Source organism: Colius striatus, chromosome 5 (assembly GCF_028858725.1).
Source record: "Colius striatus isolate bColStr4 chromosome 5, bColStr4.1.hap1, whole genome shotgun sequence".
NCBI lineage: Eukaryota > Metazoa > Chordata > Aves > Coliiformes > Coliidae > Colius > Colius striatus.
The window spans coordinates 11,286,294-11,314,114 of record NC_084763.1 but is presented as its reverse complement, the minus strand read 5'-3'; the positions used below and the strand labels follow the sequence as shown (position 1 = coordinate 11,314,114).

Genomic DNA, 27,821 nt, shown 5'->3' with positions numbered 1-27,821 from the left:
GTAGCTTTTGGTTTTCATGTACACCTAGGTGTAAATACAGCAGATGTATTTTGAATCATCTCAGACAGTTTTTGGGACCAGCCAGTAGAGTTCTTTCTCATGTAGTGGGCTACATGCATTTGAAATGAAGTCTGCTGGTTTTCTTTCATCTGTCCATTCAGCTCTTCTGCTGAGAGGTCACTGACATTAATTACTTAGCAGATTGGACAAGAAACTGACATCAGTCGTATGTGTTTTCTTTCCCCAAAAGTATACCATTCTTCTTCCTGGTGTCAGAGTTATGAGAAAATCCACTTGTTCTCAGTGGGTAGTGGATTTTAACTGGCTAAAAAATCTGACCCATGTAAGCTCTTTAAAGCTTACACCTTGCAGAGACTGCTTGTTGTATTTGTTGAATATCACTCAGTTACGTGCACTAAATCTGGCTGGTACTCAAGCACATGGCAGTGTGAGTTTGCTGGAAAGCTACAACTGCTTCCAAGTGGGAAAGACCATCATCCATCTCATACTGCCCATCCTATTTAACCAAAAAGAATATTATGCAGATATGTACCCACATGCACAGGTGTGCACAGAGGCTAATATATAAAATATATGTGTGTTATAAATGTGCATATAAACAAGTTCCTTCTTGTTACTTAACAGAGATAGTTCTGTAGCATGTTGAACACAGAGTATACAAACAATGTTTCTCTAAGAGTCTCTTTTTTCCACCTCTTTTTTCAGACATTGCCATGGGATCTATGGACGGTAAGCCACTGTGACTTGGGGTATTTCCGTGCCTCTGATTTTGTAACACCCGAAGCTCAGATTTATCATGCTTTTACCAAAAGCCAAGATAAAGATTTTACAAACCATGACAAACACTTCCAAGTGTATGAAGCCACTGCGATCTTTTAAAACCAACAACAAGAAAAAAGTAACCTCTCATCCTTGGCCTACAAAACCTAAATTATGTTAGAAATCTAGGCTTGTGTGATTCACAAACATAGCAAAATGCATGCTGCTTTCATTCTCATGCCTGAATTATGGATATTAAAGGGTAGAGCTGGGTACTAGTCACCTAATATTTTAATCAGCTGAGGGTCTGATTCCTCAGGACTTTAACCCAATGGACAACTGTTTTCTCAAAACTCAGGAGTGAGAAGAGAATTTAACTTGTCTTTGTGGGCATATAGCGAATTTGGAGTTATTCACAAAAGAAGATGCTACTTTAGGAAATTACATGAATCCCTTCTTCCTCCTGATGCCAAATCGAATACAATGATCTGCAGGAAGAGCAACAACTCATTTTTGTGAGCTTATTTTTCACTGTATCATGGAGGTAGCTGGGTTGACTTAGAACCTGTTAAGCTCATTTTTGACCTTTTGCAGCTTCAGCAAGCACAGAAATCTGTGGATGCTTCTTGTGCATTCAGATTTTCAGCACCGTTTTGTGGACATATGGCGTATTAAATGCACACCTCTTTCTATTGAGAAAGGTTAAATAAAGCCCGAAAAAACAGTCATGTGTATAGGCTAGCCAAAAATTTCAAGACTGCCAATATCTAGACCACCTAAAATAACCCATAGATGTTTCAAATATATTTCTCTCGACTTACACTAGATAGCTTTATCTATCTCTTCCTTTCATTCCATTTTATTTATAGCTTGTTAATATTAGGCTTGTATTCTGTGTTATAATTATGTACCTCTTTGCTCTAGTTTAAAAAAAATAGAGTAAATAGTGAGCTTCACAGCTAAATGTTTGAAATTAAGAATTATCAGCCTTTTACTGTGTTGTTCTTAATAAGTTGAGTACAGAGTGGTTTTGATCTTCCTTGCAGCATTTGTATCTATTCCAAGTGTCAGGGCAGACAGCAGGCTTTGTGACTGTAGGGGCACAGCTGCCACATCATGGTGTTCATCATAGGTCATGGCGGAATATTTCTTCCAGTGCCTGGGCACCTCCTCCCCATCCTTCTCCAATGACCTTGATGTTTACAAAGATGTTGCTCCCACATTCTCACTCCCTGCTGCTGCTGCTGCAGTTGCAGTTTAGCATCTGCACAGCCACTTCTTCCCCTTCTCAAATATGTTAATCTCAGAGGCATTACCTCAATCACTAATTGGCTCAGCTTTGGTCAGCAGCAGGTTCCATCTTAGAATTGATTTGCACTACCCTATCAGCTACAGGGGAAGCTTCTGTCAGCTCTTTGTTTAAAGAAGCCACCCCTGTAGCCACTCCAGCTACCAAACCCTGGCCCAGGCAAAACCACTACAGTGGCTTGATGCCCTACTCTCTGTGGATGTAAATGCCTCTGCATGGCAAAGGGTGATGGTGCTACATACACCATCATGACCCGAGCTAGATGCTCAGGGCTCTGTGTGCTGTTTGAGTGGTGCAGTAATATCTTAGTAAGTACAAGTGACCCTTACTGCCACTTGAGTTGTTTGCTGCATTGGTCACTGTCTCCCAGAGCAACCCCTTTTTCAACTGAGATGTAACAGGGTTCTTGTGCTAAAAATGTCAGTAGCTCACAGAGAAAAGCAAGGATGAGTATTTAACATACATGCACAACTTCTTATATAACGTAATGCAGAAACAAACGCATGGCTCAAATTCAGAGGCCTGGGATTAGTCTTCTGTGAAGTGTCAGGAGAGGACTCGCCACTGCTTCCCTACACTACTTTGGTAACTGCTGCTGGTTGAGAACTGCTAATTAATGAACTGCCACTGTAACAAAGTAGACCATGTTCTTCTTTTTCTCTGTTTCCTGTCTTCTGTGCAGACAAGCAGCGAATTGGTGCAGCCGGTAAGCAAACTTCCCCTCAAACTCGCAGCCACTGTAGAAACACGCTTTAATCAGTGCGGTGTAATATAGAGTGTTCTGGTTTTGTCTATCAGTGCTGCTCTTTTACATTGCAGTCTATTGCCTCCAGATGTTGCAAACCATATAGCTTTTCTTTAAACAGCTGAATTTAGTCACTTTTATTCTTTAAATTAAAATTGCTCTAGTGAAATATAAATTTTATGTTTTCTCATCGAGTCCTCCTTTATCTTTTTCATCTTGTGTTTTTTCTTTGCTTTTCTGTCTGCTTAAAGCCTGATTCTTCAAAAAGTCTTTCCCTGTGTAACCTGATCATGGAGGAAACCCCAAACAGTGGGTCATCAGAAGATGTTAACAGATCTCAAACTGATCTAGGTTCACTCAACTGGGGCCTAGACATTAGCACACCCAGTGTCAGCCAGGAAATTACTGCAGGCGGTTCTTTGCTTTTCCCTGGGGCAGAGCAAACCTCAGTCGATTCCACGGGTACTCTGCCTGCTAGTGTTTGGCCTGTCATAGGTGAGCAGGAGGATGCTGCACCAGGGTCAGCTTCTGTAAATGAAAACCAGAGGACTTCACTGGAGGACCAGTTGGATGCCAAAAATGCCCCGTGGGAAGATGTGGTGACGAATCAGCCTTTAGAGAACATAACCAGTTTTGAGACACCCATCCTGGGAACTGATAGCTTGCTGGATGAACCCCTCCCATGTGATGTGCAAAAGGCAGAGGAAGAGCAGGAGGAAGACGAGTGGGCAGGTGTCAAGCCAAGTGAAAAGGTAGAGACCAGAGCTGTTAACTACAAGGAGGTAGAAGGGACAGAGCATCTGGAAGAGCGAGGTTGTGAAACCAAAGGAAACAGTGAGGCAGAACTTCATAAGGGTTTAGCAGAATCAGATCTTGACATTTTAGTCAGCACAGAGGTAGGGAATTTGCATGAACTGGAAGACAATGATGGAGATGCTGGGAGAATCGGTGGTGCAAATGTAGAAAGCCCTAGGGAGGAATTCAAAATGATCAGTGTCATTGAGGAGGTAGATAGAGAAATACCATTGTTGAGCCCAGTGCTGGAAGGTGGGGGCAAAATAGTAGCGGACAACTGTAAAACTATAGAAAGCACTGGTGCTGAACCTGAGAAAGTCTTTGGTATCTGGGATCAGGACCATGAAAGCACACTTGAGGATGGCTTAGACCAAACTGACAGTGTTACTGGAGAGAGTACATCCATGGAGTGTATAAACATGATGGCACATGTTGACCTAGAGGTAACTGACCACACAGAAAAGGACCCTACAGGTATTGGAAACATTCTGTGTGATGCTGAGTTAATCAGCACAGAAGAGTCTGGTAAAGGAGCCGAAGACAGTAGCAACAGCCTCCTACCAAATGGTAGTGCTGCTCCTGAAGGTGAAGCTGCTCCTGAAAAAGAGTGGGCATTGCTGCCCGAGACAGCTGATGCTGCTAGCACGAGCTGTAGTAATCCTTGCCTAGATAATGTGGAAGACCAAGTGACAGGTAGGGCAGCAGTAGCAGTCACTGAAGAGCATCCCAGTAGCACTGATGTTCCTGAAGCCTTGGAAACAGAGCCCTGGCTGGCAAACTGGGATCCAACAGTTACTAACGATTCATGGGGTTTTACTAATGTGTCAGATGGCCAGGCCAATGGACTGGATAATTGGCCCTTTTTCCCCAAGCAGCAAGACTCAGAGGAAGGTAACATGGAAAATGTTTGGTTAGGCATTAGCGATAAATGGTCTACACAAGACCTAGAAGGGACTGATAACAGCTGGGGAGAAGTAGGTCCGAACACCAAAAGTCAGGAGGCAGCAGTAAAATCAGGCTTGCCTGGGGAGCAGGCAGACGTTAGCAATCCTGGACCGAGCAAGGAGATAGCTAGACCCTTGGCTCTGTTTCAAATGGGAAATTCCAGAAATGCTAGCACCGAGAGCTCAACTAGTCCTAAGGACAATGAGACCAACAACTCAGATTTATCTGAAGATGAAATTGCTAACCGGAGATATGGATTGTTGTACCAGGAAATTGAGGCTGATAAAGAAGAGGTACCTACCCCAGTGTGTAGCCTAGTCTAGACAACGAGTTCCTTAGGCCATGCATAACCTTGTCGTTTAAAAACAATCCGTCTGTGTGTTTCCCACTGCCCCTCCTAAGCTCGTGCTATTCTTTTTTTCCTTTTTCTTTTATTTTTTTTGGATAAATTGCCATGCAACTGTTCATAATGTGGTACCCTTCAGCCATGTGACACAGCAGGCTGGCAAAATGTGTTTCCGAACGGTGAATGAAGCTTTGAACTGTGAAGGCACCTCGTGTCTCACAGGTTTTGTGTTCTATATGCACCTAGTCTTTTTTTAATTATTATTATTATTTGATAAAAATACTTAAATTACTCTGCTTTTTGGTTTTGTTTCTGTCGTTTTCTTTACATCCTTTTAAGCCTGTGACGCCTGTTACCAAATAGCACTATCGTCAGATTTCTTGCTGCCTTACCCTTCATTTATTTTTGTTTTTCTTGATTTTTGGTTTTAGTATCTGGACAACATTTTTATTTTGCAAATAAAAATGTTTTGACTCGTGTTCTGATTTAGTAAAACAAATGATAACTTGTTCTGATCTTCACTTCTGCTTAGGCATCCAGCACAGCGTTTAACGGATTTGCACAGGTAAGAAATAAACGTGTTTTGAGGTGATTTTTTTTTCCTGTGCTGTTAGGAAGGGGTTAGGGCTGGTTGTTAAATTTCAGGAAATCTGTTCTGTAGACCAGGTGCACAACAATATTGTACTGACTCAAATCCAAACCTTGTCAGTTCTCAGTCAGTTCCTAGATGTTACTAGAATGACATTAATACTCATGGTACTCTTGGCCTGGCTGAATTTAATAGCAAACTTCTGACTAGCTTAGCAGGACTGATTTTTTCTTTCCTCCTAAAAGTGCTGGTTTAGTTTTTTTATTGTGCTCTTTTGTGGGTATTTTCTCACAATCCCAAAATTGCCTAAGGCATGTTTCTCAGTTTCACATACTTTCAGTGACACTTTGTGTTTATATATGAAAATGAGTTTTATTTGTTTCTGCATCTTCATTTTCATTTAAGGTATCTTTTCATCTGAAAGTTAAACCTAAGTTATTTGTTTGCTGCTGTGCTGACAGTGAGACTCTGTGTTAGGCTCAACAGAGATACAGTGTGTGAAGATACCACGTTATGCTTTCAAATTCCAGAGCTGTGCCAAGATCCCAAATTTCAGGTGGATAACCTGGAGACTCATTAATATCCAGCATTGCTTTTAGAGACTGACTCATACACAGCACACCCTGTACAACATTTTTTAAAAGCACCTAGAAAGGCTGAGCTTATTCAAGGTTGGAAATGGATCTTCCAGTGCTTAACTGTTTGGCTCCAGGACATTTAAATTAGTAAAGGATTCAGAAGGAAGAAGTAAAGCATAACTCTACCACCTCTAGTAATTAAGGCAAAATATTTGCCCTGAGGAAGTAAAAATTGGATGCCCCTACTGCAGTAGGAAAAGGATTTGCCCATCAATATTTTGCCAATCAACTGGTCCTGAATGAGTAAGGTGTTGGAAAACGTCTTCATTTTTGTACCTTCTTAGTGCAGGTAAAATTTTGTATCCATCACTACTGTAGTTACTAGAAGCCTAGAATCAAAAGGACATGAAAGTAGCTTAGAGCTAGTGTTCTCCTCGATTATGGGCATGTGTAGTCTGTAGAAAAGGTTCTGAGTTTCACATCTTAAAAGTGCATTGTTCCAAAACCAAAGTCCTTGCAATTCACATGTGTTAAATGGAGTTTTCACTACCTTTAATAACGTTGCATGCTTCAGAAGCACAGCATAAGTAACTGAGAAAGGAATGCCTTTAATAGTCCTTGACTACTAATTATTTTTATCACTACCTATTTAGATGATCTGTTTTTGTCTTATTTTATGTGGATTTGCTTATGACTTTACACAAATAAGCCATTAAAAAACTCAAGTCTATCACAGACACCTGCAAACATCCCATCTCAAGTATTTTTGCATCATTGTTTTTCATTTCTATATGTAGGATACCTCTGCATTTACAGTGCAGCCAAATGAGAATGTGACAGAGCCTTTGGTAAGTTGTGGCTTTTTGCTTCCTTTTTAAATGCCTTGTAAAAAATGGCACCATTTCTCTTTTGTGCAAAGATGTTTTCTCCTTTATTGTGTTTTCCATTCTCTAAATCACTTAACCTGGAAGAGATGGTGAGTGGTATCATTGTAGTTGGAAATCTTTACTCACCAAAAGAGTCTTCCACAAGGGTAGCACAGAGAAAAAGGAAAGAAAAATGAGATATTCTATGGTGTGTTTACTCTCCAAAGATGTAGACTGTGTGTCTATTTGTTGCATTTAAGAAATTACAAGAATGAGTTCTATGGTCCAGTGTACAGCAAGCAGATGATAGTACACTATGGCTGTTTATGTGTCTCCAGTATGGCTGTAGTTTTATCCACTCTCCACATATTAATAGTAGGCACAGTCTGCTTCTAAGGAGTGGAGAATCATTTTGGAAATTATCATCCTTAGGCAGTTTCTTAGTTTCTCTTCCAGTCTTTGGTTAGCCTGGAGTAAGGATGTGGAATAGAAGAGTTGCTGGGTGAGTGCTATAGCTGCTTAATAGCAGCAGAGTGAGACTCAGTATTGTTTCATGTGGATTTTGTATAATGCCTCTAGTGGTGCTTGTGTTGATTGTCACTGAGGGCATTTTTCCTTATAGCTGAAATGTGGTAGCTCCTCTCCAGATTGTTTGTCAACAAAGGGCTTTAAGCACATTGTTGCAATCTGCATTATGATGTTACTTGTGATTATAAGCCCAAAAGTTTCTTCCACCATTAAATCTCAGGAAACTGATTAGTCATCTTATCTGGGATAAACCTACTTTATGTTTCTCTCTTCAATCCTATTTCTTCCTTGTGAAATTCCCTAGAGCTGTCATTAATACACTACACAGAGAGATTTCTGCACATCATAGTGTAATATAATGAATGTTTCTTTATGCTGTGCCAAAACCTGAATGTCTTGCTTAGGCAGACTACTCTGTACCTCCTTAAAAATCACTGTCCTTAAGGAATATATGAGAAAAGAAGTGAGAGGCTATGGGTTGGGGGTTTTTTTCCTGAAAAGTATCAGGGAGGAAAAGATATTAGTATCTTCAAGAATTTCATGGAAGCTGTATCTTCATCACAGGAGACCTTCTAGCCAGCCGCCTGTTACCAACTGCTAAGCAGCTAAATAGCTTTTGAGCTTCATATTATGCTGAGCAATTTGTTCATGGCAAATTAATCTGCTGAGGTTATTTTATCTGGTTGAGTCAGCCATCTTATAAACAGAATATGCTGAGCACAGCTTGCAGCTCTGCCCTTGCGTGCACATGTATTTGCAAAGCAACGTCTCTGAGATCACACTTTTGCTGTGAGCTCTTGCTACAGGACCAAACGTGTTGCAGGGCTAGTGATATTTGCTAGATCCTCTTGCTAAATAAACCAAGCCTGGGCCAGAATTTAAAAGGGTGGAAATCCCAATAGCTGGTTGATAAATGGATGCCTTGTATGTGATTGGGAGCCCAAGAGGCAAAGCATTTTAATAAGAAACCAGGGATGATTTTCCCACTGCCAGAACTCAAGCAGTCAGTGGTTGGCCATGTGCCTGTAAAAACTAAGTCTCTCCTAATTGCTTCTTCACTGGAGAAGGGATTATATTGTCTGAGGGCAGAGGTAGGGACTGGGAGATAATTTTAAAGAGTCATCTTTGAAGCTCAGGGTTGATACACGAGTGCCTGTTTCAGCTCTTGGCCTCGTCATCAGTTTCTGGAGCATTTCTGAGCAAACTGAGTGCCTTCCCCTCCACTTCCATCACCCCTTTCTCTAATTCAGGAAGCTGATGCTTTCTTACCTCGTGAGGGAAGAGTGTAGGACTGGTTCAGCTTACATACAGAACACTGAGGATGAAAATGCCCTTTAGATACTGTAAGACCAGTCACTGCAATCCCCTCCCTGGCAAAACCCAGCAATAATGAGTCTGAAGCAGCACTGTGACAGGCACAGTTCCCATTCCAATCCTTTCTCCCCGCTATCATGTGCTCCTCAATGATTTTTCCACTGTCTACTTAAAAATCAATAAAACAAAAGCCTCAGGCTGAAGAAGCTCCACCTGGAGAACCCAAGGTCGAGGAAACCCCTGCAGCTGCTGTTGTGGATCAGGAGATTGTCCCTGCTGAGCCTGCTGAGCCCATGGAGCAGGCTGTGGTGAGTGACCTGTCCCCCATGCCACCTCTCAGGCCTCATCCAAGCCACCTTCTGTCATGGTGAATGTGCCTGCTGCATTTCATCCACCCTTTTCCATGGTCACCATCCATCCATGGCTGAACTTGCCAGTGCCCAGCTGTGTCACAGTATGTGTCTCCAGCACACATCCTCCTTTGAGCCCTGAAATGTCATTCCTCTTATGTCTGGCATTTTTAGACTGAAGCTCAGCTGAGTGGTTGTCGTTTCACAAATTGTTTGATTCCAGATGAACTCGGAAGAGGAAAGAATGTATCCCATTTTTAAATGACCTTATTAGCAGTTTTCTCATTTTATCTCAAGCCAGGCTGTAAGCACTAAGCCAATGCACTTCTTGTAGGTCCTTGCTAGAGCACGAAAATAAATGTCTACAAGGCTTATGGTTTCAGAACCTAGCCATGAGCTAAAGAGGGAATTTCAAGTGCCAATTTGGAGATTTTTCCATATCAGCATTCAGGAAAGAGTGGGAGAAGAAATGAGAGCTCTGCAAAAATAAAAACCAAAGCAAGTACTCAATATCACTACACATTAAGGGGTGCTCTGAGACAGTAAGTGTAGGTTTCTTCTGCTGACTAGCATCTGTTTTTGTAACAGAGACCTCAGTGAATATCCTTTCTCTTCAATTGAGGTTCCTTTTCTACAATACCTCTGTCAGGTCTTTGTGATGGATGATGGCCATAGACTAAGAAACCCTGGAGGAAAAATACATCTGTTTTAACAGGATGGCAGTTTTCATGATTTCCTTGAGACAATAACATGTTGAAAATCTCTAATGAGTGTTTGTCACTGTTAGATTACACAGATTACTACTGAAGAACTGGACAGGAGAAGGTGGTGTTTTATGGATCAGTTCCTGTGCCGCAGAAGCCAGTGGAAGCTGCATAATTGTGCTTTTTGCCCCTCAAGGATGGATTTGCTGCCATAAGTGTTCCCAGAACAAGGTTCAACTTGCTGAACCATTCCTGGCCCCTGTGCATTGTCATCTGCTAAGTAGGGATGAAGATACTCAATTCACTGTAAAATTAGGTGTTTTCCAGTAAGCATTTGTTACACTGACACATGGGAAGCAATATTAATCTGATGTAGCTGCAAATTAGCTGAAGAAAATGGAAGTGGCTGGCACCTATAGATGTGGCAGCACAGAGCATGGACAGAAGACTTAGCAGATACACAGGTACTGTAATGTCTCATGATCTGCCTCTGGAGACAGTCTTGTTTAACATTTCTGTTGATGGCAATGCCTCAGGCACTACAAGCCTAATGGTGACATCTGTTGACGACCCAAGGTTGAGTAGTGTCATTAACCTGGGGGGACAGCATTAGGCCAACTAGCTCTACCTGCCAAGGACAGGCTGATTTCCTGCTGGTAGTGTTAGACCTATGCAAAAGCCATGGCAAAACTGTCCTTAGCAGCAAGAAGGAAATAGTAGTGTTGATGTGCAAGGCTCTGGAGTACAAATGTAGTTTATTAAAGACCTTCTTAAAGATGAGTTGATGATTTTGGACATTTCCAGCTCTATGTAGCATGGGATTAAGAAGTGGTATCCAACACAATTGATACAAAGAGGCAGGTTGAACTTTAGCTGTAGCACTTGCCTGATTCATTCTTCCCTTGCTCCCTTCTCCCTAAGAGAGGAAAATTAATTTCATTTAGGAGGAAAGTGGTGGGCAGTGCTGGGTGGAGGAAAGGGAAGTTAATGTCTTCATCCAACTCTCCTTGTTCTCCATGGACTCCCAGCAGCATTGCAGCTGTGGAGGGAAGCAGTCTCAGCTTGTTCCTCAGAACTATGTTTAGAGTTTAATTCTGATTATACTTGCATGAATGTTGAGTATTCATTTATTTATTTATTTTTTATTAAGTTCACTTTTTTTTAGTTCCAGGGTACATACTGGAGCAAGGGACTTTCAGGATCATTAACTTCCAATATCATAACTGAACAAGGAAAGCCCCATGGTCTCGAGACCAGGCTTTCCCCATCCTGTGTGTTTTAAGCTGATATAAATCCCAGTAATAACTTGTCAACTCTATAGTGAGGCAAAGAATGAAATTGTCCATCTGAGGCACATAGTTTTGTCAAACTATTGTCCAGAATACCTCATACCCAGTCAGAGTAAATTTGATAGTTTGGAATAAAGGAGGGACGGAAGGTGGAGAGAGGAGGGATGGGAAATCAGACATTGGTCAGGAGCTCTCTTCTTCCTTTGAGTGAATGGCAGGGAATAATGTGTAAGAATAAATATTAATGAAGCTAGAAAGGTTGTTTCTAGATGGTTTTGTTTTGGTTATCTGTAAGGATTTAATGAAAAAAAAAAGAAAGTAAAATAAGGTCACCGTTTTTCTAAAAGGATGGCAGCTCTGTTGTGTCTCACACTAAGACAAAGCAGTGCTCTGAGGCCTGATGCACATTTTAAGCACTAACTAAAAAACAGGCACTGGCTGCAGCACCACACATCTGCTCATTGGTTGGCACAACCTGTTCAGGTGATCCATTTTACTGCCTGACTGTCCAGGGGCAGTTCTGTATCCGAGGTCTGCCAGCAGCTGCCCTAGTCAAGGCACTGGACTGAGACTGTTAGGAGCGAGGCAGAGAGAAACAGAGCAAGAGCCAGGCAATTCAAAGGCAGTCCAGGAGAAAGGCTGTAGGGAATTAAATAGAAGTTGAGTAGTTTGAATGAGGTTTGTGCTTGGTTTTTTATTGCTATTTGGACATGAAGTTGCTCTTTCTAATTTGGGAAATAAGCTAAAAGTGTTGATTTTTAAAATGTCCAAATTGGAATCATCCCCATTTGGTTCTGAGGGGTTCTCTTTTCAGGAAAGACTTTCCGGGACTTGCAAAAGAGAGTTTTGAAGATTAGGATTAATGACAAATATGATCAAAGCTAAAGAAGAGTACACTGAATAGCGAAAGATGAGAACATGTCACTTCTCAACACCAGTTCTGCATTCATAAACTCTGCCTTATGACTTTACTTTAAAAGTGAAATGGAGTTGTAAAATATTGATATTTTGTTATGGGGTCTTTTTTCAAGTCAGTAGCTTCCAGTTTGGAGTGGTAGCCACTAATCAGTTTAATTTTTCTGTGGTAAGTTTCTTGTCACATCCCATTAATCCAGAAAAATTATGGCACGTGTTCTTCATTGCATGACCTTAGCAGTAAATATTTTGGTAGGGTTTTCATTTAAATTAGGGAGAGAATGTTGTCCAAGGGATGAGGTACTACTTGCTGCTCAGGGAGTTTTAGATACAATTACTTGCTGTTTCATAGTCTGCTTGAATGAGATTGGCAAGACTTCAAGAGCTCATCAGAATTGCTGCCTGGGATCTCATCACATATTTTTCTCTTAGGCTTTCAGATCTCAAATGCCACAGAACAAATCAAGTTTTTATTAGTCACAGACAATAGTTGATCTCTTTTTGGATTGAAGGGACAGAATGACCATGCGCACCAACAGAAGTGCAGGTAACCATGGTAAAAGGTCTTTGCATGGACCTCTGCCCACTGGAACAGTTGTTTACCTATTTCTGTAGCATCCCCAAAGGCAGCTGTAAAATCCAAAGGATACAGGAGATATATATATATACACATACAATCTAAAGGATATAATGTGTTTACCATTGATTTATTGCTTTTTCAAAATAGTACCACCCCTCTCACCACATCAATCTTTCACATTCAAAGAAAGATGGCATGAGGACATTATAATAAAGTAAAAGCTTATGAAATCTTGGTATTGCCCTTTCTTCTTCTCCTACATGTGAGACATAGTGCTTGCTGTTGAGAGCACTGCTCAGGGCACTGCTCTGCTTTTCAACTGCTGTTATTCTCATTAGTTTGGAAAGGCCTTTTCAGTACTTTGGATCTGATGCCTATCTGGACTCTGATGTTCTCCCATTAAAGCAGTCACCCAGCTAAATATAGTAATTTTCAAAGCTGTGTATAAGCATATATGAAACTATCTCCTGGTAAGCTCTTTGCACACACTGAACAACTAGAGCAGAGGCCAGGAAGCAGCCTGTAGCTTTGAGGTTATCTAATTAAGGGTGAATCCCACTGTGGGTACAATTCATGGTGGCCAAATGGCAGAACATGTCATTTGGAAGAGCAATGCAGACACAGAAGAGTGGTCAGCTGTATTCAAATTCTGAGTGTGCAGCTAAGTGCAGGTACAAAGTTGGAGCATGAGACCATTAAAAATAGATGGCTTTTGTACCTGGGGGAGAACTGATGTAGAATAGTGGCATTCAGTTGAAGTCTGCAGGTGCAGATTTTTCTCTGTTTATGGAACCAGGGTGTTAGATGTTATTTCAGCCATCATTTTTACTAGGCTTTTAAGCCTTAAAAATGTCAGAATCATAGAATTATTTAGGTTGGAAAGACCTTTCAGATCACCAAATCCAACCGTTAGCCCAGCACTGCCACAGCCATCGCTAAACCATGTTCCTCTGCGCCACATCTACACACCCTTTGAATACCTCTAGAGATGGTGACTCAACTTCATCCCTGAGCACCTGTTGCAATGCTTGACAACCTTTTCAGTGACGAACATTTTCCTCATATTTAATGTAAACCTTCCCTGGAGCAACTTGAGGCCAAGGACACAGTATCCAAGGTGAGGCCTCAGCAGCACTGAGTACAGGGGGACAATCACTGCCCTGGTCCTGCTGGTCACACTATTTCTGATACAAGCCAGGATGCCATTGGCCTTCTTGGCCACCTGAGCACACTGCTGGCTCATGTTCAGCTGGCTGTTGATTAACACCCCAGGTCTTTGTTTGGCAGGCAGCTTTCCAGTTACTCTGCCCAAGGCTGCAGCATTTCATGGGGTTGTTGTAACTCAAGGGCAGCACTCTGCAGATGCAGTTCATGCTACTGTGCATTTCTTCTCAGACTCCACCATCCACACAATCCCAACTTCCAGCTAATCAAAAAAGCCAAAGGAAAATGCTACCAATTTGTCTAGCATGCAATAGTCAAGTCAGCTGTGGAAAATCTCAAGCTTTGGGAAGCAAGAGGAGATCTCCTGACTTTCTCTTTTCCCACCCTTTTCTTCACTTAGGTTGGGAAACAGTCCTTATTGGAAGGTGTATATATTAGCTTCCTCTGCAAAGAGGCTCAAAGCTGGACTGATGGGATTCTTACCAGAGAATATTGCCAGCTTATTATTAATTGAAGGGCTGAGACTTGCATGTTTCTGACTGTAAATTGAAGGATGATGCTCATTTATGAATGCAGATTACCTTGCAGTACTAAGGCAGACATTCAGCACAGTTGATGACTCCATGGCAGAGGCTTGGTAGCTTCAAAAAAAGAAGAATTAATTGTTTAGGGAAAAGGTTATATAACACTAATTTTAACGGGATAAACCTATGAGAGGTTTCTATAGTAACACCACTGTCAGCAGCTGCCTTACCCTGGCATCTGGACATGTTTGGGGCTTATGAGGTGACTGCAGGCAATACTAGAAGATTAGTTCCAAAAAAAAAAACCAACAAGAATGATATGAAGTTTGAATATAACTCAACATCCCTTTATTAAAAAAGAAGCACACAACTGTTTCAGCTGGAACTTGAGTGACAGTCATGGGCATATAAAGGCAGTTAGCTGGAGCCTGAGTACTTGAGGTCTCCTAATTTCTGATTGCTAAAGCAGACAGTCCAACCTACCATCCCCTCATGCAGGTTTGCATAATTCATCTTCCCCCTTTATTGCTCTTTTGACAAATGGCACCTAGCTGTGTTGGCCAAGCAGCCTCAAAATATATTAGCAAAATGGTTTTCCGTAGTGCGGCTTTGATTTGCTTTTCCTCAGCCAACATCCCTATCTTGCAGGGTGTCCAACCTGAGCAGGCAAAAAGTGCTTCCAGCTGTTTCAAACTAGGCCTGAATTTTAGCAATTGTGACTGTTGACCTTCTGTACAAAAGGACTTAGTATTAGATGGCACCTGTGCTGCAAAAAGTACCATCTGGGGGAGCTCATTACTGCTCAGTGCATCCGGTCACCTGAATCATAGAATCATAGAATGGTAGGGGTTGGAAGTGACCTTTAGAGGTCACCTAAACACCTAAATGAACACCTAAATGGGTGTTGGATTTGGAAAACCACTGACGATGTCTAATTTTTTAAATGTTGGGCCCTCACTGCTTGTACCACTGAATATGGACCTAGAGAAAGGGGATTCTGAAAAAAAAATGAACTTTGTGTCTCATCTGTTTGCAACAGCTCCTTTGAATGAGTTGCAGTCCAATATGAGTGGAAGAAGTAAGTGTTTTTAGAAAGTTTACCTTGAGACACCAGTGAGTTGCAGGGCGAGCAGCAGGTTATGATGGGAACAGTTTGAGTCTTGGGTGGAAGACATTTGAGCTCGCTGGAAACTGCAAGGTCAGCAGTGTTGTGGATTGTTGCTTACCAAAAAGTGCTTCAAAGCTGGTGCTATTGTGAGAATACTGATAATAATAGATTAAATTGTCCTTGGCACTTAAATATGATGAAGATAATGTATGTAAAAGGTTTTACTGGTGGGTTTTAGCCTATAAGTTTTTATTTGAGATTATACGTGGCAACAGAAACCTTTCTGCTTTCTATATACTATCCCATTTAGTTCCAGCCATTCATTTCATTGCATCCTATGCCCTGCTCTCGTTGTACTTGATTAACGCCAATTTTTCTGCAGCCGTTGCCTCAGCAAGAGTAAGGTGATGACCATGTTTCCTCTCTATACAGGACAGTGTCGAGGCAGGGGATAAGGAGACATCTGGAGTTGCTGAGAAAGAAAGCGAGGTACATATGAACAGCCTCAAGAGTGTGGTTGTGCTTTAATATCTTCAAGATAGTTGTGGCAGAAAAAGGATATTTGTCATTTGCATGTCATCAATATGCAGCTGCAGTATCTGTTCTGACACTTCACAGAGACATCTCTATCTGCAGTATATATTCTAACACCAGAGCACTTCTCATTCAATGCAAGACCTGTCTTAGAAACTGTCTGTTGCAGCAGTACAGAGTGACAAATATCTCAGGGCAGCAAAGAAAGCAGCTCTGTGGTAGAAGGAGGTATAATGCTGTTCCTATTGATGTGTGGAAAGATGTTACATAGATTCCCAGTAGCTTTTACACTTTCCAGAAACAGGTTTACTTAGCCTTCCTGCAAACAGCTTCATAAAAAGCAAAACTTTGATGAATCAGTAATTATTCCTTGCACAACATGACCAAAACCGAACCAGATACTTACTCATGTTATGAGTTTACTTCTTTAGAACAAGTCTGGCATCAAGTTAGAATCCAATTACAAAACAACTGAAAATCTCAATGACATACTTCCAGCTCTGCATGTGTGGACTTGAATGATTGTATTTTGCTTATATTTCTTCAGAGCTGATAAAACTGCTTACCCTGAATCCTTCTATACTGAAGTGAAACTATAATGTGTTCAAACATGCATGGAGAGCAGCACAAAGAGGAATGCCTTCATATTAAATGCAGGGATAGAAGTAAGGACTAAGAGGTTGTAACTCCTAGTTATTAATCACTTAGGATTAGGTTATCATTATGATATTAATCACAAGGTGCTGACAAACTCCTTTTTTTTGCTGTTACTCATTTTGGTGTCCCAGTGTATACAGAAAGATAACAAACTGGTCTGCATTCGGTTTGGTTTCAGAACATGGCAAGTTCAGCTGTCCAAGCTTGGTTTTCTTACCCTGCTATAAAAGAGCAATAGCTCTCCTAAAGTTGAGGATGTATCTGTGACTCCAGGACATCCCAGTGTCACAGAGAAGCAAGTTTGGGACTCTCTGGTGCCATACTCTTCACCAGCGCTACCACATCCACATAGAAATCAGTGGAATTACACTAGCCAAGAAAGTACAGGATGGAAGTGGTAGGTCAAGCCCAGCTTGGTGCTGACAAGGTGCTAGGGAGTGTTGTATTGCTTCTCTAGTGTTGGCTTGTCATTCCCAACAAGTCTGGTTCAAAGGAAACATGCAAGAAATTCCTCTCTATCCTGTAAGTGCCAAGGCTAGGTCTCAGAAATCTTTCCCCTTTTTTCTAATATGACTTGTTCTTATAAAGTTGAGGTCTCTTATCTTGTGGGTTTGACCCTGTGTTCCAGTTTAAATAGCAGTATTACTATGCAGAAGAGAAGCCCGAAGAGACCAAGCTACTTACTAAGCTGATACCTGGCCTTCAGTGAAGGGTAGTTCCTTTGATATTCTAACTTGCCTAACAAAGTCTTTAGTACTACCCCAAAAGTCCTCCAAGTTTTGCAAGCAATTGGTGTATTCCTTAAAGCATGATGATAGTTCCTCTTGACATTGTATTAGCTAACTTAGCTGCAGTTATAACCAACTGTCATAAAAATTACCCAGTTCCTTTCTAAATCCAGCCATGGGGTGAGATCTTCAAAGCAGCATAGCCCAAGGAGCTCCTCTGGCAACCCCAGCAGCAGGCTCAGTAGCCCTCCTCCTCCTCTGCCTGTGCTGATTCTGGCTGCTGCCAGATGTGGTATTATGTTGAGCTGAGTGATGTTAATGAAAGTGCAGCTTTGTGAATCAACTACTTCCTGAGTAAAGAGGCATTCAGTTCTACTGCAATTGAAACAGTCAAGTGGTTCTTCTGTCACAGCCCTCATTACACTGGATAACCCTTTCTTCATCCCCTGTGTGGTTGGTATAACAGGACAACTGCCTAAATTTCAATGACACTGCTAGGGATAGCTAATTTGGAATACTATTAGATTGTGTAATATTGTTGATGACCAATGGAAAAGAGATTTGTAGAGGTGGTTTTCAACATGAGGTAAGGTAATACAGATAATCTGCAAGTGTGTGGCTCACCCTCGTTGGGTGTCAACTCAGTGGGATGAGCCTCCCTCTTTTTGTCTTCTTTCCTGTGCTAATCAAATCTATTTGAGGCTCCTAGTGAGGTTCATTCCGTGCTACCTCACATGCTTTTTGGTAAAAGCTTTTTTTAATCATCTAGCTTGCATTGGTTCTGTGCTCTAAAGGCACAAGAACAAATGGTTATGCAATTGTGAGCCGTGTTATACATTTAGTGACTCATGGCTACAGGCTGTGCGAGCGTCACCCTTTCACTGCGGGGTTTTTGAGAGCTGATTCATCTAAATTAGTATTCTCCTCCTGAGTGAAATAAAATGGGCTATACAAATCCAGTAAACAGAAAAGAAGTGTTGATCCTAATCACAACAGACAGCAAGATCAATTTCTGCAGCATGCTGTTAGAAGCACATGGTATGAAATCGACCTAATGTGCATTCTGTTCCTTCTCTTTCCTACTAGCCTTTTCCAGGGCCTTTACACTCATCATTTCTTTGAATATCTTCTTGGGTCAAGGCTGATAAAATTGGTAATACTATGAGCAGCAGGCTTGCATGTCTTCCAAGACACAGGAGAAGATGTCAACACTTGCTCATGTCTTTTACGTTACTTCTTTTTATGATAGGACATCCTTTGTCAGCAGCATTTGCAATTTAAGCTAAAGCTTCTCCAGTGATTTCTACAAAAAACCCTGAAGTATTTCCTGCCTTCTTCCACAGGAATTTCTTTATCACATCAATTAATAGTAACAAGTAGTCCTACCCAATAGGAGTAGTGCTGAATATTAGATATTGCTAAAAAAACAATGCCTGACAAGTGCCCATGAACAATTGCAGGTACTTCAAGACAAGTTCAGGTAGCTGAGTTAGTCTCATCTGCAGAGGAAGGACCAAACTGAGGAAACAAAGAGCATCAGGCTGTTACTGGACATCAGAGATATTTCTGCTAACTGTAGCTTAACATTCATACCTAGAAAAGAGGTTTTCTCCAGTATTTTTACTTTATCCTGGTGCCATCTGCTGTTTGTTAAAAATTCCATGTTGAAGTTAGTTGCATTAACAGAATGAATTTGGTTATTTACCTTCTATCCTCCAATCCTTAAGATTAATCCACTGTACATATATATCCAATATGTTACTCTAAGTATATACCAGTATGTTCTACAACAAATTATAAGAGTGATACATGAATTTCAACAGCAACCTCTGCTGGACAAAGGACTCAGTATCGATCTATAGGAAGGTACTTTTCTATCCACCTTTCAAGAGCTGGAACAAAACGTGTGTAAACTTTCCATCACGAACTGATCACAAACGGTTTCATCACATCCAGACTAAATGGGCTTTTGTGTATGGTTCTTTTTTTATATACTGATCTAGCTATAGATCTGTATCTATGTAGGTCTTTAAAGGAGTGTGTAATTAAGGCAATGTTTCTGAAGCCAGCCCAGGACTAGAGGTAGATGACAGTAGCTGGAGAAGGCTTGGAGCCTCTTCTGGAGAACAGACTCTATTAACAGGGTCCTCTGGATCCCTGGACAGTTTGCAAGCTCCTCCTCCTAAGCAGAAACTTTTGGTGAATCTCCTCCACAATACAGCTTGAAGGCAAGAGGAGAAAAAAACATACTAGAGCCTTGTCAAACTGTTATTCCACTGAGGACTCTGCTAGGTGATGCCTAGTGAGGTTTCATACGTGCCTCTCTAGACGAAGCTAACGGGGAACTGCACAAGCTTCCCTCAACACTGCTCTCCCCTACAAATCAGGAGGAACCCCAACAAAACCAAAGCTGCAGGTTGGCACCTCGCAGGGAAATCAGAGAGCAGAGACTGGTCTGTGGTGTCTCCAACAGGTCCCTCCCTCCTCTCATTTGTAGGTGGTACCAGTCGCCGAGGGGACTGCAGCAGAGGAAGATGGTGAAGTAGCGGCAGGAGGAGCTGGTGATGGCACTGCTGCTCCTGAGCAGGAGCTTGTGGCTGAAGGGGACAAACCTCAGGGAGAAGAAAAGGAGGCTGATGCATCTCAGGTAACTCTTGTCAGTACACAGGAAGATATGTTAGGGAAACTGGAGCAGATTCAGCAACCTGAGGAGAGCCAAGGCTGCTGCAGCTCTGCACCCCCAGGTCCAATCAGTAGCAAAAGACTCTTAGAATAGCCCTGAGAGAGGCCTACACAGGGTATCTCTTCTTCTGAGTCCTTAATTTGGGTAGTGCCTGTCTTTGTGCCTTTGTGTTCCCCAGGCATTGTAGAGAAGGGACATGATGAGCTGATGGCTCCAGTGATGGGCCTGGGAACAGTATGGGCAAAACTCCTTTGCTGTTGAAGTGAGGAAGCCCTGGCACAGGCTGCCCAGGGAGGGTGTGGAATCTCCTTCTCTGGAGGTTTCCAAACCCACCTGGACTCGTTCCTGTGTGACTTGATTGAGTGGAAACTACTTTAGCAGGGAATTGGACTGAATGATCTCTAGAGGTCCCTTCCAACCCCAACCATTCTGCGATTATGGGATTCTGTATTGTTTGGGGTCTCCCTCCAGCTGTTGTCCCTCTGTACTCCTTGGTGGAGACAAGCTAACCTAACAAGGTTTTCTGAAGACATGGGCAGGGAATGTAATGGATTTTTCTTGTCTCCTGGCACTGTATCCTATCAATAGCATTACTTTGTTTACATAAATCATGGTGGTCAAGCTCTCTACAGCTGGGCTGCTGCCATTTCCTCTGCTACCTCGGGGGAGCTGGGGAACAGCTACTAGAGCAGACTCTGCAGCTGGGCAGACAATTGCCACCTTCTGTCATTGCATGTTGTGTTTCTTCTGTGCACCAGGACAGGATGGTCTGGCAATGGATTGATGAATACATTCTTTTCAGGTTGGATGCTCCAACAAGATTCCTTAAATGCTTTTTGTCCTAAGCTTCATGAGTGGTCAGATGTTACCTACTTAGCCTTTTTGCTTTCTATGCTCCCAGTTACATTGCTGCAAATCAGGTGAAATACCCTTAATCAGTCAAAGAAATAGGTCATGTTTCCTTCTTTCATCACCTTTATATCTCTGTTATCCTGCTACATTCCCAAAGAAATATAGGACAGTGACTCCCAAGGCTTTACCTACCCAAAGAGCAGTGTGGAGGAGAAAGATTTATTAATTTGCATGCACATTGAAACCCAAACTATTTGCAGAGCATTTTTTTTTTATTTACTGCAATGATTTGTAGTAATACAGAAAGTTCTGAGATTCTGTGAAACAGTGAAAACAGGGAAGGGATTATTCCAGTACATTCTCACACAAGTACTGTGTTCTGTCTTAATGTAAGAATGCACGGTCGAGAAGAAAGAAATCCCCATTCCCATATGTGCCCTGTGCAATAAACAAATTGTGCTTTCCTGCTTGAACTAAAGTACTAAATATTCTTATGGTGCTTTTGTGGGGGTTTTTTTTGTTTTTCTTTTTCCCCAGGAAAAGGTCAGCAACATCCCTTCGGTAGTAATAGAGCCGGCATCAAACAACGAAGGGGAGGGAGAAGAACATGAAGTTGTTGTGAACGAGTCCAAAGAAGCTGCAGCAGAGATGGTCACTCAGGGTGCTGACACTTTTCCCAGTGATACTTCCCAAATTGAGCAGAAACCTGCTGAAGAAATCCAGGAGGCACCTTCTCAAGATCAGCCTGTTCCAGCAGAAGATGCGGCTTCTGTGATGCCACCCGGCTTTCTCTTTAAGGTCTGCTTTTTCATTCTTCTTTTAGACATCCCTTCAAATCTACCTTCAGTGGCCATGTCTGTCTGCCAAGGTAGTATGAAGATTTCTTCAGGCCAGAGGATGCTTAGTTTAACAGCCATACACACGCAGACACAAATATACACAAGCACAGCTTTAACACTGTGCTGTAGCTTCTTACATGAAGTCTGAGAAGCTACATTTTCCTTGAGAAGATACGTTTTCTGCACACCATTGTTGCTGTGCATATCCTAATGAAGCTGTAAGGCTCACTAAAGTACAAGAACCCTTTCATCTCAACAAATTGCTACTGAAAATTAATACATTGAACAAAACTGCACTGCCACTGAGTTACTCAGCAATCTTGTATGATACATTCTAACAATATATCTGATTTACTAGCAATATATTTGATCTTTAAGGTCCCTTCCAAGCCAAACCCTTTTATGTTTCTGTGAATATTAAAAAAATGGCATTTTTCTGTCCCAAAAATCTACAGTGGAAGTTCCAGCTCTCTTGAAACCCATGGGACTTTTACAGTTCACAGTAATGAAACCAAGACGGCATTCTGTGATGCTGGTAATATTATAGTTATAAACTGTTAGGATAATCAAACAGAAAAGTTTAATGAGGCATAAGAGAAATGCTCTCCTTTGCTGGCAAGACCCCTGGGGTTTCCTGGTTCACAACGTTCTTTGATAATGCTTCTTGCTTCAGAATCACTGAGCAGCAGAAAAGCTCCTTGTGGATGGATGAACTTTATATGCTTATTGTTATAATTTGCATAGTTCAGACTAATTAATCCCCAAGCACTCCACATGTATTCTGTTCTTCTTGGTCTATTCTCATTGCTCAATATTTCCAGCAAACTTTGAGAATAACATTAAGGTGAGGGTGAACAGTATTGTGCAACTCTGACTCAGTCAAACTGACAAAGTTCATCTGTTGTTTTTCATCACACTCTTTTAGGTCAGATAAAAATAAGGAGAAGCAGAATCTATGCCTTCCACCTGGTTCTTGATGCCATTTTCTTTCATTATTGCAGAGCTACCAGGGAACTGGCTTTGATAAAATCAAAGTGGCATATCTCTTAAGGAAGTAGAATCATGTCGTTAAAATGATCAGTTCACAATGATATGCTGATCCTGCCAATGCTTTAATAATCACCTTTTGGAAAGATAGATATTTTTGGCATAGTCATCTGCCAGTATATGGGACTCTTTCCAGGGCAAGCCTTAAGTAGGATTCCCATTTGATCACCTGTTGAAATGAGTGCTGTACATCCCCCTCAAACATCCATGAATGTTTACAGACAGACTGATATCCAGTAGCCACAACAAGAGAATCAAAGTGAATCTGAAATATCAGCTCTTAGGAGTCTTTATCAATTTATTTGCAAGCTCCTGCCACCCCTGTCTCAGGTCTAGTAATGACAGCAGGGAATGAAAGCGAGTTCCTTACACAGAAGGAATAAGGGTGGCAAGACTTGTCTGAGAGGCAGGACTTCTGGGGTGTTGCTGGATCATTTGTCCTTGGGATTCTGGGAAAGGATCTTGGTTTTCCTTCAGTAGCCTCAGGAAGAATTCCTTAGGTTGTCCCTGCTTCCAAGGATGTGAATAGATAACTTGACCATGAATCAATGTCAATATTAATGATTTGAATGTACCTATCTCTAGCCATATATATGCATAAAGAAGGCACATTATTCTCTTTTTTTCAATACAGATTTGACAGATAATTTTATTGAGGACACATCTCCATTTACATCATGTCTGTATGTTTGGTGTTTCTCTCTTCAGGTTGAAGTTCTACATGACTTTGAGGCAGCTAACAGTGATGAGCTTAATTTAAAAAGAGGAGATATTGTACTAGTAATTCCTTCTGAGACCACAGCTGATCAGGTAAAAACACGTGGTTCTTTTGTTGACATTTTTCTTTGTCTCAGCTTCTTTCTTACAGATTATAGTTAATGGGAGTGTGTATTCAAAATGTCATTACTGTTAGAAAACATAAAGATGTTAATTTTGTCTTTGTACTTGTTTTCACCTGAGACTGAATGGCACAGCTGGCTACAGCTGAATTCCCAGATGCATGCTACTAGCAGGATCTGACCTCAGCATATTTAGTATGGTTTTTTAATGCTACTTTGTTGTGCATTATATACAGGCACATGCACACAAGGACTTAATATGGAAGGTGACTCAACAAATTGTGCATTATGTTGCTATAGATCATCTTGTCTTAACATTGCAGTAGAATTGATTACACGGCCCCTAGGTGTTCAGAGCTTCTATGTGTGGATTTGGAGAAGTTAAACAGATTTACTCACAGAGAGCACTGCGACTACAGCCACATTGTGCTGCCTTACAGCCAGAATGTCTGGAGGTGCTGCTGCATGTGCCACCGGACTCTCAAGCCAGCTCTTCCCTCTGGGAACCTGAACCAGAATTAAACAGCAGTTTCATTTCATTGAACACATCTAATTTTGTTTTAACAATGCTTTTCTGGCACATTTTTAAACAATTTTATTCCCTGTGTTAAATTGAATTACAGTGAACTGGTTTCTGGCCACTGCTTTAAAGGAGAAGACTGTACTGCCTGCTGTTAGCACCAGCCGCTTTGCAGGCACCTGGTAATGCCAGTCGTGTTGGTGAAAAGTCTCCTGTGGATTTAGGGATACAGAGGTGGATGCTGCCCAGTCAGGTAGCTGAGACCACTGAAGAACATGTCTTAAAAGAGATCTAAATACTAATGCCCTAAGCACATATGAGTGCTGGGGACTGTGTGAGATTGTTTCAATGATCGATGCTGTCCAAAGGAGAACAAAGTTCATCATCTGAGCTGAGCCTTCTTTTAATACAAAAGACAAGTAATTGTTTCTGGGTTTGGGGATTTTAAAAAGTTTTCCTTTCAGAATAATAGAATTTTCTTTCTGCAGGACACTTGGCTCTTTTTGTAGGGATAGGTTCTGTTCTCCATACTCAAATTACGCTGCATCTTACCTCATGGGCAGTTCAGCTCCTTTTGTTATCAGTATTTGCAGAACAGGAGACTGCTATGAGAACAGAAAAATCTGCTCTCCTTCTTCAGTCTGTTTTTCTTAGGATGTTATGTATTAAATGTGCTTAATCTTCACTTGGTGAATCCATGAAGCATATTCTTTTCTTGTGGTGTGCATCAAAATTCCATTAGCATTAATTAGAGTAAATTGTGTGCAATGATGGAGAAAATAAACCTTTATGTATTCATGTTTCTGAAACCATTCTGGTGATATCTTTATTACTGAGTACATATTTGCACTTCATGGCTAACATCACCATAAAGCTTAATCTTTCTGTCTGTTGCCAGGTACTTTGTTGATTTACAGATAAAGTCTTTTTAGCTTTGTTATTCTTTATTCTCCTTCAAAATTGACCATAATTCCAACACAGCTGGTAACATCAGCCTCTGTTTCCCATTCAAAGGAAACCAGTCCCACTCAGTGGCTTCACTTTTTCCGTTAGGCCTGAGTTGAAGTTATGATGCAGTAAAATTGTTCATTCCCTTGCACAATCTACGCTGCCCGTGCCAGAAAGCTGCAGTTGCTCTCTCCTTTCTCCCAGATATTCCGTGTGCTGCAAAATATATCCCAGGTTGCATCTACCCAACCGATGCCATCCATAAGCTGTATGTGCTTTAATGACGCTTCTTTGGGTCAGAGAGACGGTACACCAGCACATGCAGCCCCTGAGCAATCCTGACGCGGTGATGCGTGTGAAGGTCTCTTCAAGCTGGCCTGTCTCCTTCTGCAGTCTTTGTGCAACACTAATAAGGCAGCATCAGAGATTCTGTTTGTCGTGGCTTTGCTCTGGCTGCTTCTTAAAAGAAACAAAGCATGGAGTTACAGAGTTAGTGAGATGAGGATAGCTTCATCAGTTTTCAATAATACAGAATTCACTGTATTCCAGATAGAACTGATGAGAGTTGCAGGAACCCAGCACTTTGAAATCAGAAATCTCTCTTTTGATTGCTTGGACTGCTGGTGACCTGTTTGCAATTTTGCACATCAAGTCTTGGTGTAGGCTTCTTGGAGTTTTGGGAAAAAGAATTGGATATTAACTAATTTTGAGTTTCTAGAGATAGTAACTGCACAGATAGAAAGAACTGTTGTTTATTCTGACTGTTGACAAACTGAATGAGAGAAGAAGACTCTCGGGGAAAAAAGAAATCAAATTGAAAAGCTTTTCCCCCCCCCCGTCTGTGGTACTGTGTAATGTTTCTGACCCACTGCTATGCTCTCACTGTGCAAGTGTGACAATGTTATTGTGGTGACTTGGAAAAAGAGACTGGCACAAATGCAGATCTGGTGTAATACTGGGTGATGTGGAAGACTGATTGTCCAGTTTTGAGCTCAGGGAAAACAGCCTGTGAAAAACATTTTAGACCAAAGCACCATTAGCCAAGTGACTCTGAAATGTCTTCAGGTCTGAAGCTTGTAACAAGGAAGCAGGGGGACCTGAGGTTTAAGAGACTCTGTCTTTTTCCTTGCAGGAGGCTGGCTGGTTGACAGGCATTAAGGAATCCGAGTGGCTTCAGTACAGAGATGCAAATAGCTATAAAGGACTTTTCCCAGAGAACTTCACACGCCATCTGGAGTAGTTCTTCACTCTGGCAGAGGAACGTGGTCCAAAGCTCAGTCAGTAGGTTTTTAACCTCTTTGAAACACAGGAGCCCACCTTTGGGTTGGTTTTTTTTTGTAGTTTAAGCTGTGAATGGTTTACAGACTGGTGCCAGACAAAGCTTGTGGAAGCATATCAAAAGGAGCATGAATGCAAACAGTTAAGCTAGCGATTTCTGAAGCAGTATGTGGCAAAACATAAATCCAATAAACAAAAGAGATGTCCTTATTTGTTCACACGTATGTGGCGACAGGTTTGTTTGTGCTTTGTCAGAGCTATGGTGATCCTGTATTTGGTCCTTACCCATGAACTCTGGAATTAGCCGCCTCGATACCAAAACCTTAACTTCTCTGCACTAAGTGTATTGTATTGAGTTGCACTGCAGAAGATTCAATTAGTTATCCTGTAGTTATGAGATCAAAGTATTTATTAAGTTTCATGTGTTTAAAAGAAAAAGTTTAAAGAAACCAATTAACTGCTGCAACGTTTTTCAATGTTATTTTTGGACATGCATAATATATATACACACAGGAACTTGTATGTGTGTATATAAGTGCATATGGATATATATGCATTTTCATGACTCCCATCGTAGTTCTTTGGCTGTGTAGTGTCATCGGTACATGCATTGCTCTCTCACTGTCTGGCATTACAGGAAATGGTTTTGTTCCAAAGCAAAACTAGCTGCTCCATTGCCAAAACATGATACAGTATCTGTGTTTGTAATGTGAGAATTTTCATTCTGAGATGATGAATGACATCATGTTCAAAGCTGCTAAACCTTTGAGAAGGCATGGCTCGGTCTCCTCTTCCAGCTGCAGTAGAGACAATGAGATAATCTGGAGGAGGAGCTGTTATGATGCTAATCTATACTTTTTTATTTAATTGGCTGAATAAATTAAAAAACAAAAAAGGAAACAGAACTAACCTCTGAGGAGAAATAAACACACTATATTTTCACTATATGTATTTATGCAGCGTACCTTCACGGATCCTTTTAAAATAAGATATATAATGTATCCTGTATCAAAAAGTCATCTGTAACTTATGTTTTCCAGTGCTGTGTCATTAAAAATAAATTCTTTGATGCAAAGAAGCTGTTTCATCTGTGGTGCTTTTGAGGTTTTGTAACACCAAAGTTCATATAGTTTGAATGTTGTGTTAGAGAATCTAATCGTGATTTAATAGCTCTTTCTTCCAAAGAAACACAGCAAAACAAGTTCAAAACAAGTTCTAAATTCTTACTCTCGATCCTAGTTGATGACCAGAGCTCCAAAAGTTCTGAAGCCCAGCTCGGCACACCTCCTAGCTGCTCCTCCTGTTCCAAACTCCAACTACTAGCCAGCGCCAAAGGAGCTTGTCTGTGCTTGACCATCACTCAATTGAAGACTGCTACCTCTTAGTAATTTTCTGCTTGTCCATTTATTTTGTGTGGAAAGGAAGTTCTCCTTTGCTCTGTTGTGTTTGCTGTTGTGTGGAAGCTGC

General features: G+C 41.3%; 1 protein-coding gene across 1 annotated transcript in view; it reads left to right on the top strand.

The window, feature by feature from the left end:
- Positions 1 to 26,328, top strand: part of AMPH (amphiphysin) — a 118,175-nt gene extending 91,847 nt beyond the window's left edge. Inside the window, exons 13-22 of the mRNA XM_061996544.1 lie at positions 727 to 750; positions 2,772 to 2,795; positions 5,453 to 5,485; positions 6,885 to 6,935; positions 8,987 to 9,103; positions 15,862 to 15,918; positions 19,846 to 19,995; positions 21,421 to 21,681; positions 23,478 to 23,579; positions 26,209 to 26,328. Of these exons, the coding sequence (XP_061852528.1) occupies positions 727 to 750; positions 2,772 to 2,795; positions 5,453 to 5,485; positions 6,885 to 6,935; positions 8,987 to 9,103; positions 15,862 to 15,918; positions 19,846 to 19,995; positions 21,421 to 21,681; positions 23,478 to 23,579; positions 26,209 to 26,316 (927 nt within the window). The 3' untranslated portion in view covers positions 26,317 to 26,328. The remainder of the gene's footprint in view (positions 1 to 726; positions 751 to 2,771; positions 2,796 to 5,452; positions 5,486 to 6,884; positions 6,936 to 8,986; positions 9,104 to 15,861; positions 15,919 to 19,845; positions 19,996 to 21,420; positions 21,682 to 23,477; positions 23,580 to 26,208) is intronic.
- The last annotated feature ends 1,493 nt before the right edge of the window (positions 26,329 to 27,821 follow it).